Genomic DNA, 19,607 nt, shown 5'->3' on the forward strand with positions numbered 1-19,607 from the left:
CATATATATGTCAATAAAATTTGTTCTTCGGATGTATAATGCTAATAATGAGGGTATCATTTTTAGGCACAACAATTTTATTGTATTTTATTGTATTGTATTATTTGTAGAACAAAACAGCGCAATGATGTCTGTTTTTTGCATTTGCATGTGTTAATTTTTCTCATTATCATTCTTTTAGAGTAGTACAAATGTTGCAATGGTTGTTGAAGTACCCCCCCTCGCTATTGTACCAAATTATATAGTTCAGAATAAAATGCTACGACCTTTCCGATATCAGACAGGAGGAACAATTTTGGTATGCAAGATTTAGTGAAGTAATAACATGCTTATACTACATGTATGTAGTAAATATCCTACATATTTTAACCATTTTAAATACATATAATTAACATGTACATGTACCTTACTAGGCTGGTAAACTAGCAATGGAAAGAGGCTGGGCCATCAACATTGGTATGTTTATTGATTTATTCTAAACTTTAATTTTCAACAATGTACTTTTGAACAGGAGGGGGATTCCATCACTGTTGCAGTGGAGAAGGAGGGGGCTTTTGTGCATATGCTGACATTACTCTCTCTATTAGGGTATCAGCTTATTTTTTGTGACTTGAATATGATGCTGTATATTATTATAGTTTCTTTTTCAACGTGTTCCTGGTGTACAAAAAGTCATGATAGTAGACTTTGATGCTCATCAGGTAATTTGTTTAACTAAAAGTTCAATGCACATGCACTTTTTGTTATCATGTGTGCACATAGGGCAATGGACATGAAAGGGACTTTATGGATGATGATAAAGTGTACATTATGGACATGTACAATCGTTGGATTTATCCTAATGATATTAAAGCAAAATGTAAGTACATGACCAGAAATCAAAGCACACTTACATGTACCTCAACAAAACATTGTTTACAGAGCATCATCCTTAAGGAATTACATGCTGACCTACTGTAGTGTAATTAAGCCACCCTTTCCTGGCTTTTGTTTATTATAATAACTTGTTGTGTATTGGGCCTGAAGGCATGTGTTATTAATCCTATTTTGTAGCAATTACTGATGTAAATAAACCAGCACTGGGTACCTGTAGCCGTACATGTACATGTACATGTATAAGATACACATACATTACATTATTGTAGTAAGAGTGTTAGTGTGTCAATTTCCATGTAGTAAGATATTGTAGAATTCTTCAGATGCTATCTCTGTGTTACATGTACGTTATATGTATTTGTTTGAAGGCTCTCATGTGAGTGCCGCCTTTTTTAATTTTTTGTCAGGGCTACACCACAACCTTTGTGTTTAAAATTTTTACTGTAGTGTCTTATATTAACATCCATTAAGTTTAATAATTTTACCATTAACTTTAATGAAATTAGGCTGAATGTTAAAATGTTTAAAATTTATGGATTGCAATTATTAACATTGTAAACAATAACTCAGCATAAGGATGGACTTTATTCCTATCCTTAACTCTGGCCATTGGTTTATATTGCACTCCTTCTCACCACTTGATACTTTACATGTACATGTACCATAGATTATCTTGGCATTGTGAATCAGCCTACTATACAATGTACTTAATTCCCAAAAGATAAGATTCCTATAGCCCGTTATTTATATGCTTCCTTTATTTTGACAAGTTGACAGATATATATCGTTAGCTCACTGACAGCTAGTTTACTGTTTATTGTGTTGCAGTAAACTTCTTGACTGTTCTTTGCAGTAAACAGAACCCTAGTGAATAGAAGTAACAGATTAATTTTACATGTATAACTACAGGCACCTGTGCATGTATACTTGCCATAATATAATATGTGCAGTTTTATATCATGATCATAGTGAATACATATACATGTACATGTACTTACAACAGACTTGGGTCCAATACAAATAGTATTTGTAATTAGTCGTATTTAAATACTTTTGAAAGTATTTGTATTTGTATTTGTAATTTGATTTTTTGCAACAGGAAGTATTTGTATTTGCAATTGAAATACAGCAGGGAAGTTTTTCAAAATACAGCAAAATAATTTAAAATACTTCAATGTGAATGAAGATGCTGTTTGAGTGACAAAACTTTGAAACACTAACGTTCACTAAATACAATACATGACTATAACTAAATATTATTGATTATACATGCATGCATAATAAAAAGAGGCTTTCAATTTACTTGATTGATTAATTCATAAAACTACGTAGTTAATAACTGTCTATACTTGAGAAGGAAGTATTTGTATTTGTAATTGAAATACATGTATGCAGTATTTGTAATTGCATTTAAATACAAAGCTGAAAACAGTATTTGTATTTGTATTTTTGTTTTTGTACAGTATTTGTATTTGTATTTAAATACTTCCACATTGTATTTGACCCAAGTCTGAAGTCTTACAATGTACATGTTTTAGCATATTCACAACAGAGAAGACAAATTTACAATATTACGATAGGCCAGCATACGCTGTACCATCAAGTTTTGATTAAAAGCGTTGCAATGGCGATTTGACCTATTGACACATGCATGCTTTCCACTAGAATAGAACCAAATCCTATTCCAGCGTCAATGTGACGTCAATCCTAGTAAACCTGCCTGAACTCTACATTTTGACTGTCAATAGCATTAGTTATTCTGAAGCACTGTACATATACATGTAAGTGATGTTTGCTATCTTTACATGGATATAAACAGAATGTTTTATTTTAGTCAAGAAGAGGCTTTATTACCATTGCAGCCAGAATAATTGCCTGTCTTAAACCTTTGAATTTTTTGCATCAAAATTGCATAAATTAGGCACTCTCATTTTTTTAAAGCTGCTCCTTATCTACAATCTTCACTGAAATTTAAGAGTCCTTTTAGTGTGATGTGTTCATGACCCATTGCGATTATATGTATTATACTATTATTGTACGATTACATGTAATATCTATGGTTATAATATTGGTAGTTTTATTTTGAACCACCAAATTATCCGGCTATGCAAATTTAGGTGACCTTGTCTGTGCTTCAGCAATAAAATGATAAATAAGAGTATTTGTGTTGTACATATACATTGATGTGTCATATCTATTTTCCTAAATAGAGTTCTGTTATTACTTACATGTACACGTAGTAGTGCTGTATTTCTGGGCCCACCTAGCTTCATCCACAACCTTCATTTCATTTTAATGTGTTTATTTTATGAAGAAAATTTTATTTCATTGAGGGGATAGAGCAGTTCTGTTCTGCCACATCTAACAGACAATGCATTAATATTACTAAAATAACCATACTACTAGACAGCTATTACAAATTCACTTATATGGCAGTGGCTAGTTCCATTTAGTTGCAATTATTATTGTATGAATATAGTAATTCACATGCATGTATGTTATTTTGCAGCTGCTATAAATATGAAAATTGAATTGGATGTACATACTGGGGATGAAACATACCTCCGTCACATCAGAAGAAAACTTCCAGAAGCCCTTGATGAGTTTCATCCTGACATTGTTGTTTATAATGCTGGTACGTTGCCTGTCCAAAAGAATAACAGTTAATGTTGATATTTCATTGTATGTAAAACTTGTTGTTTACCATCCCATGATCTGTTTAAACAAAATCATACGCTCTACTTACTATTATTCATGCCTTGTTGATTGTTACATTTACTGCATATGGAAGTAGCTTTGTTATAACAGTTATATCACTTCCAAATGCGTATGGACAGAATTTTTTCTTATTTGCATTGAAGATGGTGTTGTTGTTTAACTTTAAAGTAGAACTGAAAGTGATGTTATTGTAAGCAACATGCTGTTCTTTATCAGTAAACATACATGTACATGTAATTAGGCAGACTTCAGCTAAGCCTATAATAAGAGCCTGAGATTAAACATTTTCCGACCATTGTGCTCAGTTGTCTGACCATTGTTCTGTTTTTCTGCCTTTTGTCTAAACAATATATTTTTCTATTGATAATACAGTTTTCTTTTAAAATAGTAAGACCATGCAGTTAGCATGAGAATCAATTAATCGTGTCGTACCATTTTTATAAAATTGATGGATAAAATTAAGCAATGCTCAAACACAGTGTCTGCATTGATTGAATGTATAAAGGCAGGCTGTACTTACGTTACTTACAACTCAGTGATGATTTGATATTGTATTGTTTAAAAACAGATAGCTAAATTCATCAATTATATACATGCATGTCCTATTATCGATACTACACTGTTTATTACACATATTATTAGAGGCTTTTTGATCTACGGTATTCTGATTTTTTTTAGGTACTGATGTTCTTATGGGAGATCCATTAGGGATATTAGACATCACAGATCAAGTGAATATATTTTGCATGATAACCTTATTTGTTGCGCCTCATAGGGTGTGATTCTAAGAGATGAACTGGTATTCCAAACTGTCAGAAATCGAAATATCCCAATTTTCATGGTAACTTCTGGTGGATATCAGGCATGTACTTTTTAATGTTATGTGTAGTATCATTATTTATTATTTCAATAGAGAAATAATGCTCAAGTGATTGCAGATTCTATACTCAACCTTCGTGCTAAACACCTCATTCCCCATGCAGATGATAATAATGATGATGATCCATGACGTTATTTTGACGTGTTGTCAATGAATATTTTTATTTTATTCTATTAATAGAATTTATTGCTGATTTTAAATTAGTCTATTGTTTTGGGCGCCTGCTCAGCTCTCCTGTGAAGTGGCTTGCTAACTAAACTTACTCTCTTTATTACAATGGCTTCTTTTATTATTCTTTTGGTTGCTTGTTGGGCTTTGTTCGGCCTCTGCTTGGGACAACCTAACTGTGGCTTGTTAAGTGTCCCTGCGAACCTGACCTCTCCTGTTTCTGGTAAGACTGATGTGATGCTCGTGTTAATTGTAGTATTATTATACATATTAGGTTCTAATCTTAAATATTGTCAGACAAATGAGCTGCAGTGCTGCAGTAACCAGTATTTAGTATCCGAGGCTAACACTTTACGAGATCATGAACTAATTGATGGTCTCCATGAGCAGCTTTTGAGAACTGGTGGCGAACTTACTACAATTGGTGATGGCATGCTTAACTGTGAGTTACTCGTCATAGTGTGATGCTTTTTCTTTGTTGTACAAATTTACTCTTGATTGCATTTAGTTATGTGTTGCAATGAGGTGGTTGAAAAGTCACAATTACTATTAATGTTAAACTTGACCACAATTCTTGCCTTTCACTTCGCATTTTTTATATGTAAAGTTAATTTTAGCTCTGAATTATTTGCCGGAAACTGCACTAATTCTTCAATCAAGTTCCAGCCATAATTTTTTCGTTTTAGTGATAAGACAGTTTTCTTATTGTTTTTTATTATTATTCAGCTGTTTTCCATTATGGACCTGCACTATACATTTTGCATGTAGCATTATACTATGCATTAGGACAGCCAAGGTCAAAGATTATTTCAGTTTTTTATCAACCACTATGTGTTTGTGCATAATAGGCAACAATAGTATAATTATAATACTGACAAATTTGCACTTAGAGGCATGTGACAACCCATTTTTGCAAATTTTACTCCAAAAAATTTTAAAGGTTTTGGCTAATTTAAATTTAAGTATTACATTTTGTTGTGCATCATTATCTTGCATTTCATGTGAGTTAATTGTCAATGATAATGGATATTATAACTGAACATGGAACTAGGATTTTACAATCAAAATTGTTTGAAGTGATATTTTGGAAATTGTTTTGCATTTTTTTGTCCCTATGGATTATGTATTTTTATACATACATGTACGTACTCTAACTTCATGACTATCATAGAATGTTATCATCTACCGTATAGCGGGTTTCTTCCATTCGGTCAAACTTTCGTTCTCCAAGCTCCAAACCTGCTATACGGTATTATTGTTAGTAGTGATTAAATAAATGATTTTTGATTGCTCTGATTTGAAAATATTACCATTATAGCAGTATAATGTAGAGCTACATGATTTCATCAAGTTTAATTTTGTTCTTTTCATTGTCATTCCTTGTGAAACAAATATTTCCCAAAATAAAAATGTGTTCTCCCAATGCCACAATGGCTGCTCAGAACAAAAATCCAGAAAAAAATTTAAAGCTATTTAGAGCAAACATTTACATTTTCTGTGACAAAAATACACTTATACCATATGTTGCAAATACATGTAGATGTAGTTGGTGGAAAGGTTTATCCTGTGTTGAATGTTTCTCAGTCTATAATATTTTAAAGTTTGCTTGTTGTTGACTATTGTACTAAAATGGTAACAGTGAAAATTACTCAGTATATCATGTATAATGCATCAAGATTGCATTTAGTCAATACGTATAGTACCAAATTTCTAGCTAAATGCTTTCTAAAGGCCATCATGCACTGAGCAATTTTGTTGCTGGTAACTTGTGGTCAGACCTTTGATCTGGTTTAAGGCCTTCATACATGTACATGAGGTACAATACACATCAAAAAAAGGCTAAGTAGGATACAGTAGAGTAGAGAACCTTGAAGGTAGTTCGTAGGTACTTCGCTACTACTTCGCTACTCTTAGCTACTACTTCACTACTCTTCATTACTCTTTGCTGCGTTATGCTGCGATCCCACCCAGTCACATGTACTGTAGTAGAACTTGTAGATGCTTCTTTTGGCTGTCTGTGCTCTCCAAGTTCATCTCTCTCCTTCTAGAAGCCTGTTTAGGATGTTTTTACTCCATTCTACTGTCACGCTACTGTCTTCTACTGTTGTGCTACTGTCTTCTACTGTTGCGCTACTGTCCTGCTACTGTCGCAGTAAGCATGTGCAGAGAAGGAGCAACGAACTGCCTACGCAAAAGTAGAGTAGCTACTTAGCCTTTTTTTGATATGTACTGTACATGTAGCTTGTTGCTAGCAAACAAGCAATAAGCTGCAAAAAAATAGAACATCTTTCAACATGTTGCTTCGATCAATGTCACCACAAATGTTGCTAGCAACAAGTTGCCCTTACATACATGTATGTCCATGTATGAAGGACTTTAGCAATACTGGGCAACATATTGCAGAATGTAGAAAGACTGGCAACTTTTGAAAGCAAGTTACATGTACCTACATGTCACTACATCAAAGGTACTGGCAAAAAGTTGCTCAGGTATGCTGGGCTTAAGCAATTAACATACATGTAATTTTCACTATAGGCTGTCCAAAATCCTATTTTTTGAAGGCAATAAAGACTTTCTGAAGCTATGAAGCTTAATGCAAATTTTCTTCTTAAGACAAAGAGCTTTCATAGTGTGCTAAAATCCTATATGCTTTGTTCACCCATGCTAATAAGAAGTATCAAGAGTACATAATGTTAAAATTACCTTGCATTATAATGGATTGCTTTTGTTGCTTCAAAAACACAGTGTTTCAAACTTTTAGATTTGCATGTGCACATTTACATAATTTTTAAACAGTATGCATGTACAGTACAGGTACATGTATAATACATGTATTTACAATGCATGTACATGTATGTTGTGTACATGTACATGCAGTCATGCACATGTATTAATTATTGATAATGTTTCTTTTCTACAGATGCCAAAAGAGAATTTATTCCGAATTTTATACGACGACTTAATTTTCCCTTGAATTTTTCTCTCAACACTTCTACCTATAATGAAACTCTGCAGAATGGGTTACTTTTACGCCGCAATAACAACTTTAGGCCTGCAGAGTTCACTGATTCCTTATTCAGTTCTGAAATAGAACTGATAATTACCAAAATCATTCTTCCAAGAGTTGTGAGTAATAATGGTCCTCCTAGACTCGAAAGTGAACAGTCTGACTGTGTCAGAAATGCCCTTGGGCGGTATATAAACCAAACAACAAAAGATCGTGTTGATGAGAGCCTTGAAGAATTTAGGCGTGCTATAACATCACTGAATAAAATTGTCTTGTGGTATAATCACACATTTTTGCCTAATCTTGAGACCTATTTTACTCCTCTTAATGCTTGTGTTAATGCTTTTATTCGACTTCAGTGCCAAAGATGTGTCAAGAATATTGCTCCATTGTGTCGTGGCATTTGTAGTGATGTTGCATATGGCTGCTATGGCATTATTGAAAATGGCTTTAGAGGGCAATTTAACGTATTATGGAATGTCACAAGTCAGCTGATGAATATATCAAGGTCATCAATTGCAGATATTACAAAAGTTGCTCCTTGTTATCTTATTACATCTCTAGATAACTCAGAAATATTTCGGGTAAGCTCAATAATTAATTTTTATTATGAAAATACTGCTTTTTATACTTAGCATGCTGTCGATTGTGGAATTACAATTCCAAACTTATCATCAAATCGTAAACGCCGCAACACTGATGACAACGAGAACAACAGACTTGAAGTTCCAGGAATGTTTATTCAAGCTGCCAATTCTCTTCTTGGGAGAGGATTTGTTTCTTATGGTAATTGCTGTTCTTTATCTTTCTAGCATCACTATTATTACTAACTTGTAGGAAATGATGGACCTCTTTATTGCCGTAATTACAGCAATACTAACTGCTGGAATGGAACTGCTAATGTAACAACATATACACCTCCTGCTATTAATATAACAGAGATATCTGATCCAGGTAAAAAAATTTAAAACTTGAAGAAGATATTGATGATGTTTTTGTAGTTAGTAATCCACTACTTGAAGGTGTAACCACTGCTGAAGTTCGAAGTCAAGTGTCTGCCCTTGGTATGCACTGGGATTTTATTTATTCAATGAGCAACTTTTTTTAGGTAATCCTGTGACTGATTATATTTCTGGTGATGATTTTGGAAGCACTGCTCCACAAAGCTTGGGTAATCCTGAAGATACTCCAACTCCCAGTGGAGCTGGAATTATAAGCTCCTCTGTTCTGTTGATGTTCCTTGCTATTACTTATGCTGTACTTATATTTAATTAAAAAGCTTCAAAGAGAAACTTTAAAATTATATTATTATGTGTGTTATCAACTATCCTGGTTTTTTTCATGTACTTGTACATGTAGTCTTGAGTCCAACAAGTTTAAATAATATTGTTTTCGTTACAATTAATTAAAGGTTGCTGTAACTTGGTTGCTAAAGTATTAGTTTTGACATTTGACATTATCAGTCATGTGTTCCTTGAACATTATGCACATTTTTCTTTTATACATATACGTACATGTGTCATTTTTGGGCACAGTAAAGCATCAAAAACTACAAACACATCTTTTGGGCAAATAAAGATACAGAAAGTATCCATGGATTGATAGTAGTTGAAGTGATGACATTTGGCACTGATAGCAGGAGTATTTATGATGTTTATGTTGATGGAACAGTTTGAACCTGCCACGCTATTCTAGGTCAACGCCTTATTTCATTTTCGCCTATCAATCAATTTTTATGGGTTCATGTCCATGCAGTTGATATCCGGTACGCCCACGCAACAAAAGGATGAGTGAGCTGAGCCTGTGCGTGTGTGGCGGCAGAGAAGAGGTGAAGATGGCCAGGATTTTACCTATTACACTTTTATTGTTGTTCTTGGCCATTTCCGTTGAAAGTGTCATTGACTGTCAAAAGTTAGATTTCTCTGATCCTATTTTACCAATTCCAGGTTGGTACACTATGGCCGTATTATGTCAGTTTCCTCTTTTGTGTGACTTTAGGATCAGACTTACCATATTGTTCACTTGAAGACACGGCCCAATGTTGCACTGAAAGTCACTTATTGAGAATGAAGGCTAATATCACTGAGGATCTCATTACTGGAATGCAAGAAGATCTTCATGCAACAACTAGTCTTTGGATGGATGCTTATTCTTTCAGTAAAGGTGCTTTACTTCATTACTTTACAGTACACTGTAATAAGAAAATGTTAGTAGTGTTGTCTAGTCAGGAGTGGCTTGTATGATAACAACACTACTCAATTACTGAGTGTTTTTGTGAGTAGCTGTCACTCTGTGTTGATTAGTACAACATTGCTTGCTTAATTAATGTATTAATTCTGTTATTGTGTATAATACCTAATTCTATTTGCTCCTCCGTGTCTTCCCAAACTTAATATTACTATCAATGTACTGAAGCAAACCTGCTATTGTTATTTGCAGGTGAATAAGGTGATACTTTAATTATTTCTTTGTGTTGTTTATTTTTGCGTATTGATTTATTTTTCATTGTTTACTTACGACTAAACTAAATATACGATAGTAGTGACATTTTAGCATTGTAATTAGTGAAAAACTTATGTATGCGAGAATTAAGCTCTATGTATACCCATTGGGGTCTGAAGTAAAGTATTACATTTTGGTGTGGTTCATATTTTTTTTAATTATTCTTTCTATAGCTACAATTGATGAATTTCTGTCTATTTTCATTGACATATTTCCATTTCCACATCATTTGTCACCAGTGGCATCATTCTATCTAAACAATACTGCAAAAGTAAAATTGTTCCAGCAGCTACATCCCAATTATGCCATAGATCTTATGTTTGATTTTGAGAGTTACATTACGAACATGACTGCAACACTGATTGAAATTTTTACTCAAAGTATTCCATATGAAGCTTCACAAAAACAATGCCTTCAAGATCTTATCCATAATCACGTTGACACTGACTCTATTCAGAAAACTGGTGAGGGCTTCAGAATCCTTCAATTAATATTTCAGTCGTTGAGAAAAATAGAAATGTTGCTTAATAGATTTGATGTTTTAAATACCACAGCTTACTATCCATCAGAGCAGTGTCTTGAATCAATTATAACACAGTATTGTGCTCAATGTGTACGGCTTATTCCACCTTTATGTGAAAGTACCTGCGTACAGGTATATAGTGCTTGTCAGTCACCACTGCACGAGAGTCTATTGCCACAATTTGAAGCTTTGTGGAATATCAGCCGTCAGTTAGTGTTTCTTACTCAATCACTAATGAACAACACTGTTTTGTGTCATACTGTTGAGATCCTTTCTCCAAATACACTCTTTAATTTAGTGAGTGTAATATTGCTAATTCAATGACAATTGATATAATTATATTTGTAGAGTAGTCAGTCACAACAAAGATGTGGCATAAATTTGTTAGAACTCCTTAATGGCATGAGGAGGAAGAGATCAGTTGATGCAATCCCTATCCCAAATTCACTTAAATCTGCAGTTGAAAGTATGGGATCTGTTCGAGGAGTCTTTAATTATGGTTTGTATAGTAATTATTATTTTCTCAATGATTGCATTTTATATTAGTGAGTATTCCAACTTTTTGTCAGCTACAAACTTCTGCTAATAATTGTTGGAATGGTTCGCATACTGTGAACAGTGACTCGATACTATTCTCGTCATATGACATCAAGGAACAGGCTAACAATTCTGCATACAATTATAATATTTACAATTTCTATCAACAAGTATGACAGTATTGTGACATTAATATCATAAATTATATACAATCAATAGGCAGCATTATTACAAGCTCCGATTTTACTATTTGTTACAGATGAAGACTTTATCAAAACACTTCCTAGTAATATATCAATTCCTACTATAAATTTACCCACTGCACCACCACCCACAACTCCCTCACCTACTTCTACTAGCTATAGTGTCACAACAACAAAGTAAGTGTTATTGTAGATTCATGTATATTTAATGATAAGTCTTCACTTAGATATACCACCTTGCCAACAATAATAATAACATATCCCAGTGCTGCGACTTCATGTAGTCACTCACACACTCTGTTGTTACTATTAGCTTTTCTTATTTTATTAATTTTCCCATTTGTATAATACCATATATACATTGTTTGTCATTGCGTGTGTATTAATTTTTATATTTTATTAAAATTACAAAAATGTAGGAGGCATTACAACAACTTTAATAATACCTGAAATCAAATAGAAAATAATAATTTTGAAAAAATAAACATGGGAGAGCAAAAGTACATCATAAAGAGGAAAGAGTCAACAGCAGCACTCTTGATTGTCATCCTATAAGATCTCTAAGATTCTCCAAAAACAGTAGAGTTTGCCATAGCAATAGAGGAAGAAGTAAGAAATGACGAACTAGTAGAGAAAATGGCAGTAGTTTCAAGTGACATTTGAGGATCTTGAGTAACGACAGGAGGAGAGGACAAAGGGTGAGAAGATAAAGTAGGATCATCATCCTAAATAAAACATATGCACATTAATGTAATAGCTTTCAATTATTACAGTTCACACACAAACAGGGATCTCATTGATAAACATTAATATCATTACAGTGTGTAATTTAATTTACTAACTTCCTCAGTAAGTGGTTCTGTTTTGATATTAAGTTTTGATATATCAATACCAGGACTAGCACGTAGCATGTAATCATCAACTCCACTAAATACATGAGGAGACAGAGGTGTTGTAGTTGTTGAACTAACAGGAGAACGAGCTCGTGGTGTAGTAGGACCTAATACCTTATCTGCTGCATCAGCTAATTGTTTTGTCTCAGGAGTCAGAGAAGGAGTTCGAATGCCATGAGCTCTCGCAGTTAATTCTAATTCCTAAAAATAAATAAAATTAATAATTATTACATGTACTTCATAACAGACATACACATATTGTACATGCTTATTCATTATACACACATATGTACACATACATGGCATGCACATTTTTATCTTGTGTGCTAGTAAAAGGCATGATGTGATAAAAGTTGTTCCAAATAAATTTAACATCTGTGATGACACATTCTAATCAATGCAGTGGCCATGGATAACAAATTCCATTAGAGTGACACACCTTGTAAGCCTTACCTGTACAGTCTGTATGCATACACATAAAACATTCTAGCATTCCCTAGTAGTTGCTAATAGGACTGTAGGAGTGCTACTCTTATCAAATATTTGGAGAGTGGTTAATTTACATAAAATACAGCATACTAGACAAATACATGTACATTACATGCACATGTACATTACATGCACATGTACATTTTAAATGCATACCAGATTACCTGTAAATACACACACATGCATGTATATACACATGTATACAGGTGTGCTGTAGACTTGTATATGCACATAAACAATTGTAGAGTAAAAAGTTAAAAAATACCAGCCATTAGAATATTAGAATAATTATTACTGACTCATTCAGAATCAGCCTTACCCTAGTTTACTGTACATTTACTGCAAAAGTGAATACATTTACATGTACATGTATGTAATGCATACATCTAAATGTACATGTAGAATATAGAAGTGACATCATCATGATGCCAAACAGCTTATTCAATTATAAAAACATTAGCTCATACACCAGAGATAAGCAGCTCAAAGGGAAACAACCTCAGGTACATGTACATGTACATGTAAGACACTAAAAGGGTTTGCTACTGCTCCATTGAGTACATGAATTGTGTGCCTTTGAACCTACATGTAGTTTTATTACTAAAAAGCATACAAATGCATAGTACAATGTATGAACGTTGAACAAGAAAATGTTACAATAAAGATACAGGCTGTGACTTTGTAACAAGGATGGCTCCATTAGTACATGGACATGCAAGTCAACATATGTTACATGTGCATGTACGCTCCGAATTTAGTAATATACATGTACATGTACATATATGTAACAATTCGCAACCAAACAATGTACATGTGCATATAGTCATCATTCATTAGGTTTTGGAGCCAAAATTTTATCAATAATTGACCATACTGGAATAGGAACAATAAGCAGAGGAAGAGGCAAAAATTTTTGTCAAGGAGGATAGGCATAAAGTCTATGTAGTAACAAATATGAATTCCATTCAAATTCCACAGAACCTCTTCTGGCAAGTAAAAAGGCAGGATGCACGGAACAACAACTCATACTTGCTATATACCAGTTGAACTTTTAAGTAGTGGTCTAAAGTACATAATATAAGTCAATAGCCATAAGATTAATACAGGTTCAATGTACATGTATTTAGATACTTAAATCAATCAGTAGAAATGAAATGGATAGTAGTGAGCCCAATTTATAATAACACATACATGTATATCACGTACTGTACATGCATGTATGACAGAACTTAATATAGCAAAAACCAGCAAAACAAAAAAAATAAAATTAATCACCAATAGTCACACATGTACATTGTATGTGTAGCAAAAGCAATTAAATTTATAAATGAGTGCATAGTCATAAACATATCCTTAATCCTTAATGTTCACTATAAGAAATTTTCTTAACTTCATACATGTAGTTGTAAAACTTACAATGTACATGTACATGTAGGTGCAGACTTGCATATAAATACATACATGCATGTACATGCACTTACTTGAATTCTTAATCTCATTTGTCTGTTAGTTTCTTCAAGTTGCCTTTGTTTAGCATCCTGTATCTTAAGCCTTTCAACATCTCTTTGAAGTTTGCGAATATAGTCAACACTAGCTTTAAGAATGCTACCTTTATTCTGGCGTGCTTCACTACAGGAGAAATTTAGAAAATAACATCTCACTTACAATGTACAGGCTATCGGTATCAGTACATACAGCATACAGTATAAAATTAAGACACTTACATACATGTACATGTATATTGTAGTTGATACAATCTCACAAACAATTAATGTATAAGAATAAAAATAACACAGATAGGGTGAGGAACAAAAAATTATAAATGCACGAAAAAATGCATTATGCTCTACCTTTCCGACGACGGTAGTAGCATTCCTAATTCCTTTATTCTGTCATTTATATTAAATCTTCGTCTTCTTTCAACTATAAATAAATAATACACATGTAAGCAGGGTTTCTATCAATGGATTGAATGTTATTATTATTACTATTATTATTATTATCATCATCATCATTATAAACAATATTGAAAAGAAGTGAGTGAAGCAGAAGAAGAAAAAGGGAAGAAATCTGCGCATGTACGGTGATGTACCACAAAAAAAAAGAAAAAGTACAGTATATTTTAGAAGAACACAAATATGTACATACATGCATGAAGTACTTGTATTTACTCTTCATTATGGACATATGCCTGGAAAACTTTCCAGGTCAATAACCTTTTACAAGATACATGTAGTGGAATACTTTTCATTTGCAAAAATTAAATCCACACAAAAAAGTTTTTTGGGCAGATCTGCGAAAGTTAAATGACTTCAATCCCTCAAAGTTTCGGCAATACGATATACACAATGTACATGTACACTATGTTGCTGTTGTTTTTACTATTACTTCTTTTTGGCAGTGAGCACAGGATGCTGGCTGTACTTCGTTTATGATTCATTTACATGATTTCCAGTCAACAACATAACAGCCAAAATAAAAAGGATCTTTTTACTTAAATAAAATTTTAAAAAACTGTAAACTAATAAATTTTAGCTGCATTGTGCATGTTTCCATCTATTCACTAAATTTAGTGCAACCAATTACCAAGAGTACATATAACCTAAAGAGAGTATCCAACAGCCCTATAGAAGACTGCTGCATGAGTGTGTATTTATTTAAACATACTTACCATATCATGTGATCAAGCATGTGGCAAATTTTTTTACATGTATATATATCCTCAATACGCCATACATGAACATTTCGTGGGGATTCAATTTTGCAGTTTTCACATTTTGGATTAACTACAGGTGTACATGTAAATTAAAATCCAAAAAAGCATGCTAATTATAGTATACAGATGTAAATTACATGTAGGTACAATAATTACATTAAAAATTGCAAATTTTTTATTAGCAAACACGAAATGCTGCCACATCACGAGATTTTTCACCCATTAAATACATGTGTATATACATGTATGTATAAAGGCTAAATTTCAAATTATAAATTTGCAAACATTTAAATTTCAGAATAAAGTATATACAAGTAGTACATAAAAACACTCTGTTTAGAGTACACATAACAGCACTACACATAATATACATGTATAGTAAGTTTTAAAGCAAATGCGTGAACTTACTCATGTTGTGATTGTTTTTCTTTATTCTCTCCTTTTCAAACTGTTTTATATCAATACTAGCATCTTCAAATAAAAATTAATACAATAGAAGCTATTGGTAACAATGACAACTCACTAGGATTTATACCAAAACTACAGGCTTCTCTCATTTTCTCTTCCTTAACTTCAGGAGGACATGATGATGAAATTTGCGGTACAAACATTTGATGAGAGGAAGCTGCACCACCTCCAAACATGTCAAGTAAGTTGTTACTTACAGGAAGCTAAATCAATATAAATCAAATAAATAATTATTTAATATTAAATGAAAAAGCACTCACATGTACTAGTGCATTTACAGACAATTGTACATGTACATGTACATGTACAAGCACAATATTTAATTAAAAACTGAATCAACTTAGCAAATTTGAAATTATCAAGCAGTAGCTACAATGTGTGTATAATGTTTGTAGTCTCTGCATGTACATGTAGGAGGTAATTCAATGAAATCATCAAGACAAGAACTTGATAATGGCTCAACACTCAAAGCCATTAACAATTTTGTCGGCATACATGCAGTGTATACATGCATAATGGTTTCTTTTCTACAGAATCAACCTTAAAATATCAAAAACAGTGCACATTTACTTACACACAAGCAAATGGAAGTGCCTCAATAGCTATGGTGTAGATTAATTGAAATTTAATGTACATGTACATGTGCATGTAACCAATTGCATTTACATGTACATGCATATAGTCATGTACAATATGTACAAGAAGTACTCATCATGCGTACATTTCACTTTAAAATGTACATGTACAAGTAATTTGCTTCATCATAACACAATTTTTAGGAAAAATACAGTGTATAGTAAGAACTTCAAAAACAACAAAAGACAACAATAATGTACACATGTACATTTACATGTAGGGTATTCATGTATTTTAATTATAACGGCTTACAGTTTGTGGCATCATCATTTGTTGCTCAAAAAAAGGAAGTGGAGTAAATCCCTCCAGTTTATCCTCAATACCCATAATGTCATCAATAAGAGCTTGATCCTAGAGTACAAAAAAACCATGCAATTAAAAAAATCAACATAACAGGCTTAACGGCTTACATTTTGTGACAGTGGCTGATCAGTACTCATCATGATTGGGCTTTCAGATTTAACAGGGACACCAGGTGTTGGGTGCTGTAAATAATGTTCAGTTGATGACATTGAGTGAAGTCCTGACACTGGTGCTGTGGATTGGGCTTGATGAACAGGTGAGTGATTAAAATCGCCTATAGAAATAAGTTAAAGGTACATGTGTAATAGATTTAATAATAAATTTTTTATTTGTTTGCTCACATTTAATAAAAACCAAAAGTTAACTACCCCTGATAAGACTTACTTATGTATGAAGTTTTCCATTACATACAATTTTACATACAAGTTTTCCATTAATATAATTGGTTCGATTTGATTCTAACTTCAAAAAAGCATTCCTGTACATGAACTTTACATTAACACTACATCACCATTTTGTTAATCTAAGTGTAAAAGCTCTTAATAAGACTATGTGCAAAAAGTTAAATTTTTTCATAAAGCAAGTAAAGGCAAGTTAGCCAAACTAAGGCTTCTGTTTTTAAATACTGCTTAACTTTAAGCAATTTATAATCAAATTCCAAACAACTATTCATGTCATTATGCACTAGCTACAAATTTCACATACATGTACATATTGTATAAAACTAACTTGAAACCTCTGAAAGCATTGGATCTTTCTGAACACTATATGCCTGGATTGTACGTGGACCACTATTAGCACTACCAGCACCACTACCATACACATTGTTTGATGCTGGGGCACTATGAGTTGATAAAGGTGACGATAAACCTTGAGAAGCAGACAAGTACTGATGAAGTTGATTTTGCCTAATGGACTCCACATGAAAAGGTGTCGGGTTCTGAAGTGATGAATGTACCTAAATGTACATGTACATATACGTTTAGACGCATAATAATATGTGACGATGACCAGAAATTAAATTAAAATACCTCTAAAACATTCTTTGGTACTTCAACAGTCACTTGGGGTGGCTGAGGTTTCTGGGGTATACTAACAGAGTTAGAAGACTGTGACACAATAGCATTTCTTTGTCGCCTTCTCTCTTCTTCCTCTCCTCTTCTTTCTAACTCTAGACGCTCTTTCTCTAGTTGCTGACGTAGTTTTATTCGGTTTCCATGCATAATGGAATATACTACTAAAGTAATAAATGTGACCATCACATGAATCTGAATAACAATATTCAAGCTGCAACATGTGATTGTGTGAATATGTCATCATTAACAAACAGTCTATGTATACAATTAAGTTTTATGATGGACAAAGAAAAAGACAATAATACAAATGCTCTCACATCATTCTGTAACAACACAACTTTAAAGCGAAGATATTTCATTATTACTAACATTAGCAGTGGAACAATAAGCATGCACGCAGGCACACAGCAAAGAAATCTGTAGACATTTCAAACAAAACATATTTGTGACAAAAATAGAAAATGATAAATGTGTACAATAGATTACACATATATACACTTTCAGGCCTTTAAAAGATCAACCAAAAAACCATTGAGTACAATCTAAACTCAAAGACTGTATTCTTTTAAACAACTTCATAGTGTACAGTATATGTACATGAACCAAGAACAAACTATCCTTTTGCACATTACAAGACATGAAATTAGATGAGGAACATGTACATTAGATTTGCTCATTAAACAAAACTGCATTACTACAGTACACATAAAAAAGGCTATAGTACCCTACAATAAAGAGAGCTTCGTAGGAAGTAATTTTACTTTGCTGCATTATGACTAGAAAGTAAGAAGGTCATACCCAGTCACATGTGCTGTATTAGTGAGGGCTCACACCCTCAAAAACCAGTCAAACAACTATCGGATGCTTATCTCGGCTGTCTCTACCATCCAGGTTTATCTGCATCTCCTTTTAGAAGCCCATTTAGGACGTTATTCACTCCCTTCTACTGTCGAGCTACAGTCTTATTGTGGGCTACTATAGTACTGTCGCAATGCGCATGTGCAACAAAGTAGCAACAAGTAACCACATTCTGTGATATGTACTATATACATGTACATAAAAATGTATTTAAACTAAACAAATGTTGTAAGTAATTAGTACTCAATCTCTCTCCGAACACGTACACACATATATATATACCTATATTTTAAATTCACTAAGACCAAGAGCATTCAAAAACACATCAAAACTGTATGCCTTATTAATTAACAAACAATATGCCACACCCCTTTACACACCATGGAAACATGTGAAGCTTTTAAAACCTCTTCAAAGCAAACTGCATTATTCATGTTTAAAGATGCATGCTAAACTTAATGACCTCAAACTATTATAAAAGTACTGTGAGTAGCAAGAATGAAACTCAATAGAATAGCCTTTGCCCATACAGATTAACTACGTCAAACTTAAAATCTTAATCTAACCTTACACAAAAATAGTGACAAAATTAAAAGGCTAAAAATCTCACCCAATCAAAAGGATCCCTAAAGGTCTCAATAACACCAATGGCAGAGTACCAGCACTCTGAGATTACTGCCCTTATTAGTTAGCGAAAAAGAAATAGAATGACGTCATTAAATACAGTTGATCACGTGATATGAATTCACTATCA

General features: G+C 33.1%; 4 protein-coding genes across 5 annotated transcripts; 3 read left to right on the plus strand and 1 right to left on the minus strand.

Moving 5' to 3' along the window:
- Positions 1-149: 149 nt before the first annotated feature.
- Positions 150-4,677, plus strand: LOC100639542 (histone deacetylase 11-like). The gene is made up of 9 exons (XM_003389297.3): positions 150-298; positions 414-456; positions 512-588; positions 639-701; positions 763-859; positions 3,386-3,511; positions 4,273-4,325; positions 4,370-4,456; positions 4,508-4,677. Exons 1-9 carry the CDS (start codon positions 200-202, stop codon positions 4,601-4,603), a joined length of 741 nt encoding a protein of 246 aa, XP_003389345.2. The 5' UTR covers positions 150-199; the 3' UTR covers positions 4,604-4,677.
- A 32-nt stretch (positions 4,678-4,709) lies between these two features.
- Positions 4,710-9,103, plus strand: LOC105314112 (uncharacterized). The gene is made up of 7 exons (XM_011408069.2): positions 4,710-4,865; positions 4,917-5,084; positions 7,563-8,233; positions 8,285-8,435; positions 8,487-8,603; positions 8,651-8,713; positions 8,758-9,103. The coding sequence occupies exons 1-7, from the start codon at positions 4,751-4,753 to the stop codon at positions 8,922-8,924; spliced, it is 1,452 nt and encodes a 483-aa protein (XP_011406371.1). The 5' UTR covers positions 4,710-4,750; the 3' UTR covers positions 8,925-9,103.
- A 326-nt stretch (positions 9,104-9,429) lies between these two features.
- LOC109585205 (uncharacterized) lies at positions 9,430-11,854 on the plus strand. Its single transcript, XM_020001193.1, has 7 exons — positions 9,430-9,595; positions 9,648-9,812; positions 10,325-10,971; positions 11,023-11,173; positions 11,221-11,381; positions 11,431-11,591; positions 11,642-11,854. Exons 1-7 carry the CDS (start codon positions 9,436-9,438, stop codon positions 11,760-11,762), a joined length of 1,566 nt encoding a protein of 521 aa, XP_019856752.1. The 5' UTR covers positions 9,430-9,435; the 3' UTR covers positions 11,763-11,854.
- On the minus strand, positions 11,829-19,564 carry LOC100638309 (microphthalmia-associated transcription factor-like). 2 transcript variants are annotated; one of them, XM_011408070.2, is made up of 11 exons: positions 19,464-19,564; positions 17,951-18,156; positions 17,649-17,877; positions 17,027-17,193; positions 16,869-16,967; positions 16,036-16,183; positions 15,921-15,983; positions 14,647-14,719; positions 14,278-14,425; positions 12,257-12,508; positions 11,829-12,139 (listed from the first exon to the last, which is right to left on the minus strand). In XM_011408070.2, exons 2-11 carry the CDS (start codon positions 18,140-18,142, stop codon positions 11,975-11,977), a joined length of 1,536 nt encoding a protein of 511 aa, XP_011406372.2. In that variant the 5' UTR covers positions 18,143-18,156; positions 19,464-19,564; the 3' UTR covers positions 11,829-11,974. The 2 variants fall into 2 exon arrangements, with proteins under 2 accessions (XP_011406372.2, XP_019856753.1); XM_020001194.1 differs by having other exon boundaries at positions 17,951-18,153; positions 19,464-19,548.
- Positions 19,565-19,607: the final 43 nt, after the last annotated feature.

The sequence above is a fragment of the Amphimedon queenslandica genome, unplaced genomic scaffold (genome assembly GCF_000090795.2).
Source record: "Amphimedon queenslandica unplaced genomic scaffold, v1.1 AMPQUscaffold_13103, whole genome shotgun sequence".
Classification (NCBI taxonomy): Eukaryota; Metazoa; Porifera; class Demospongiae; order Haplosclerida; family Niphatidae; genus Amphimedon; species Amphimedon queenslandica.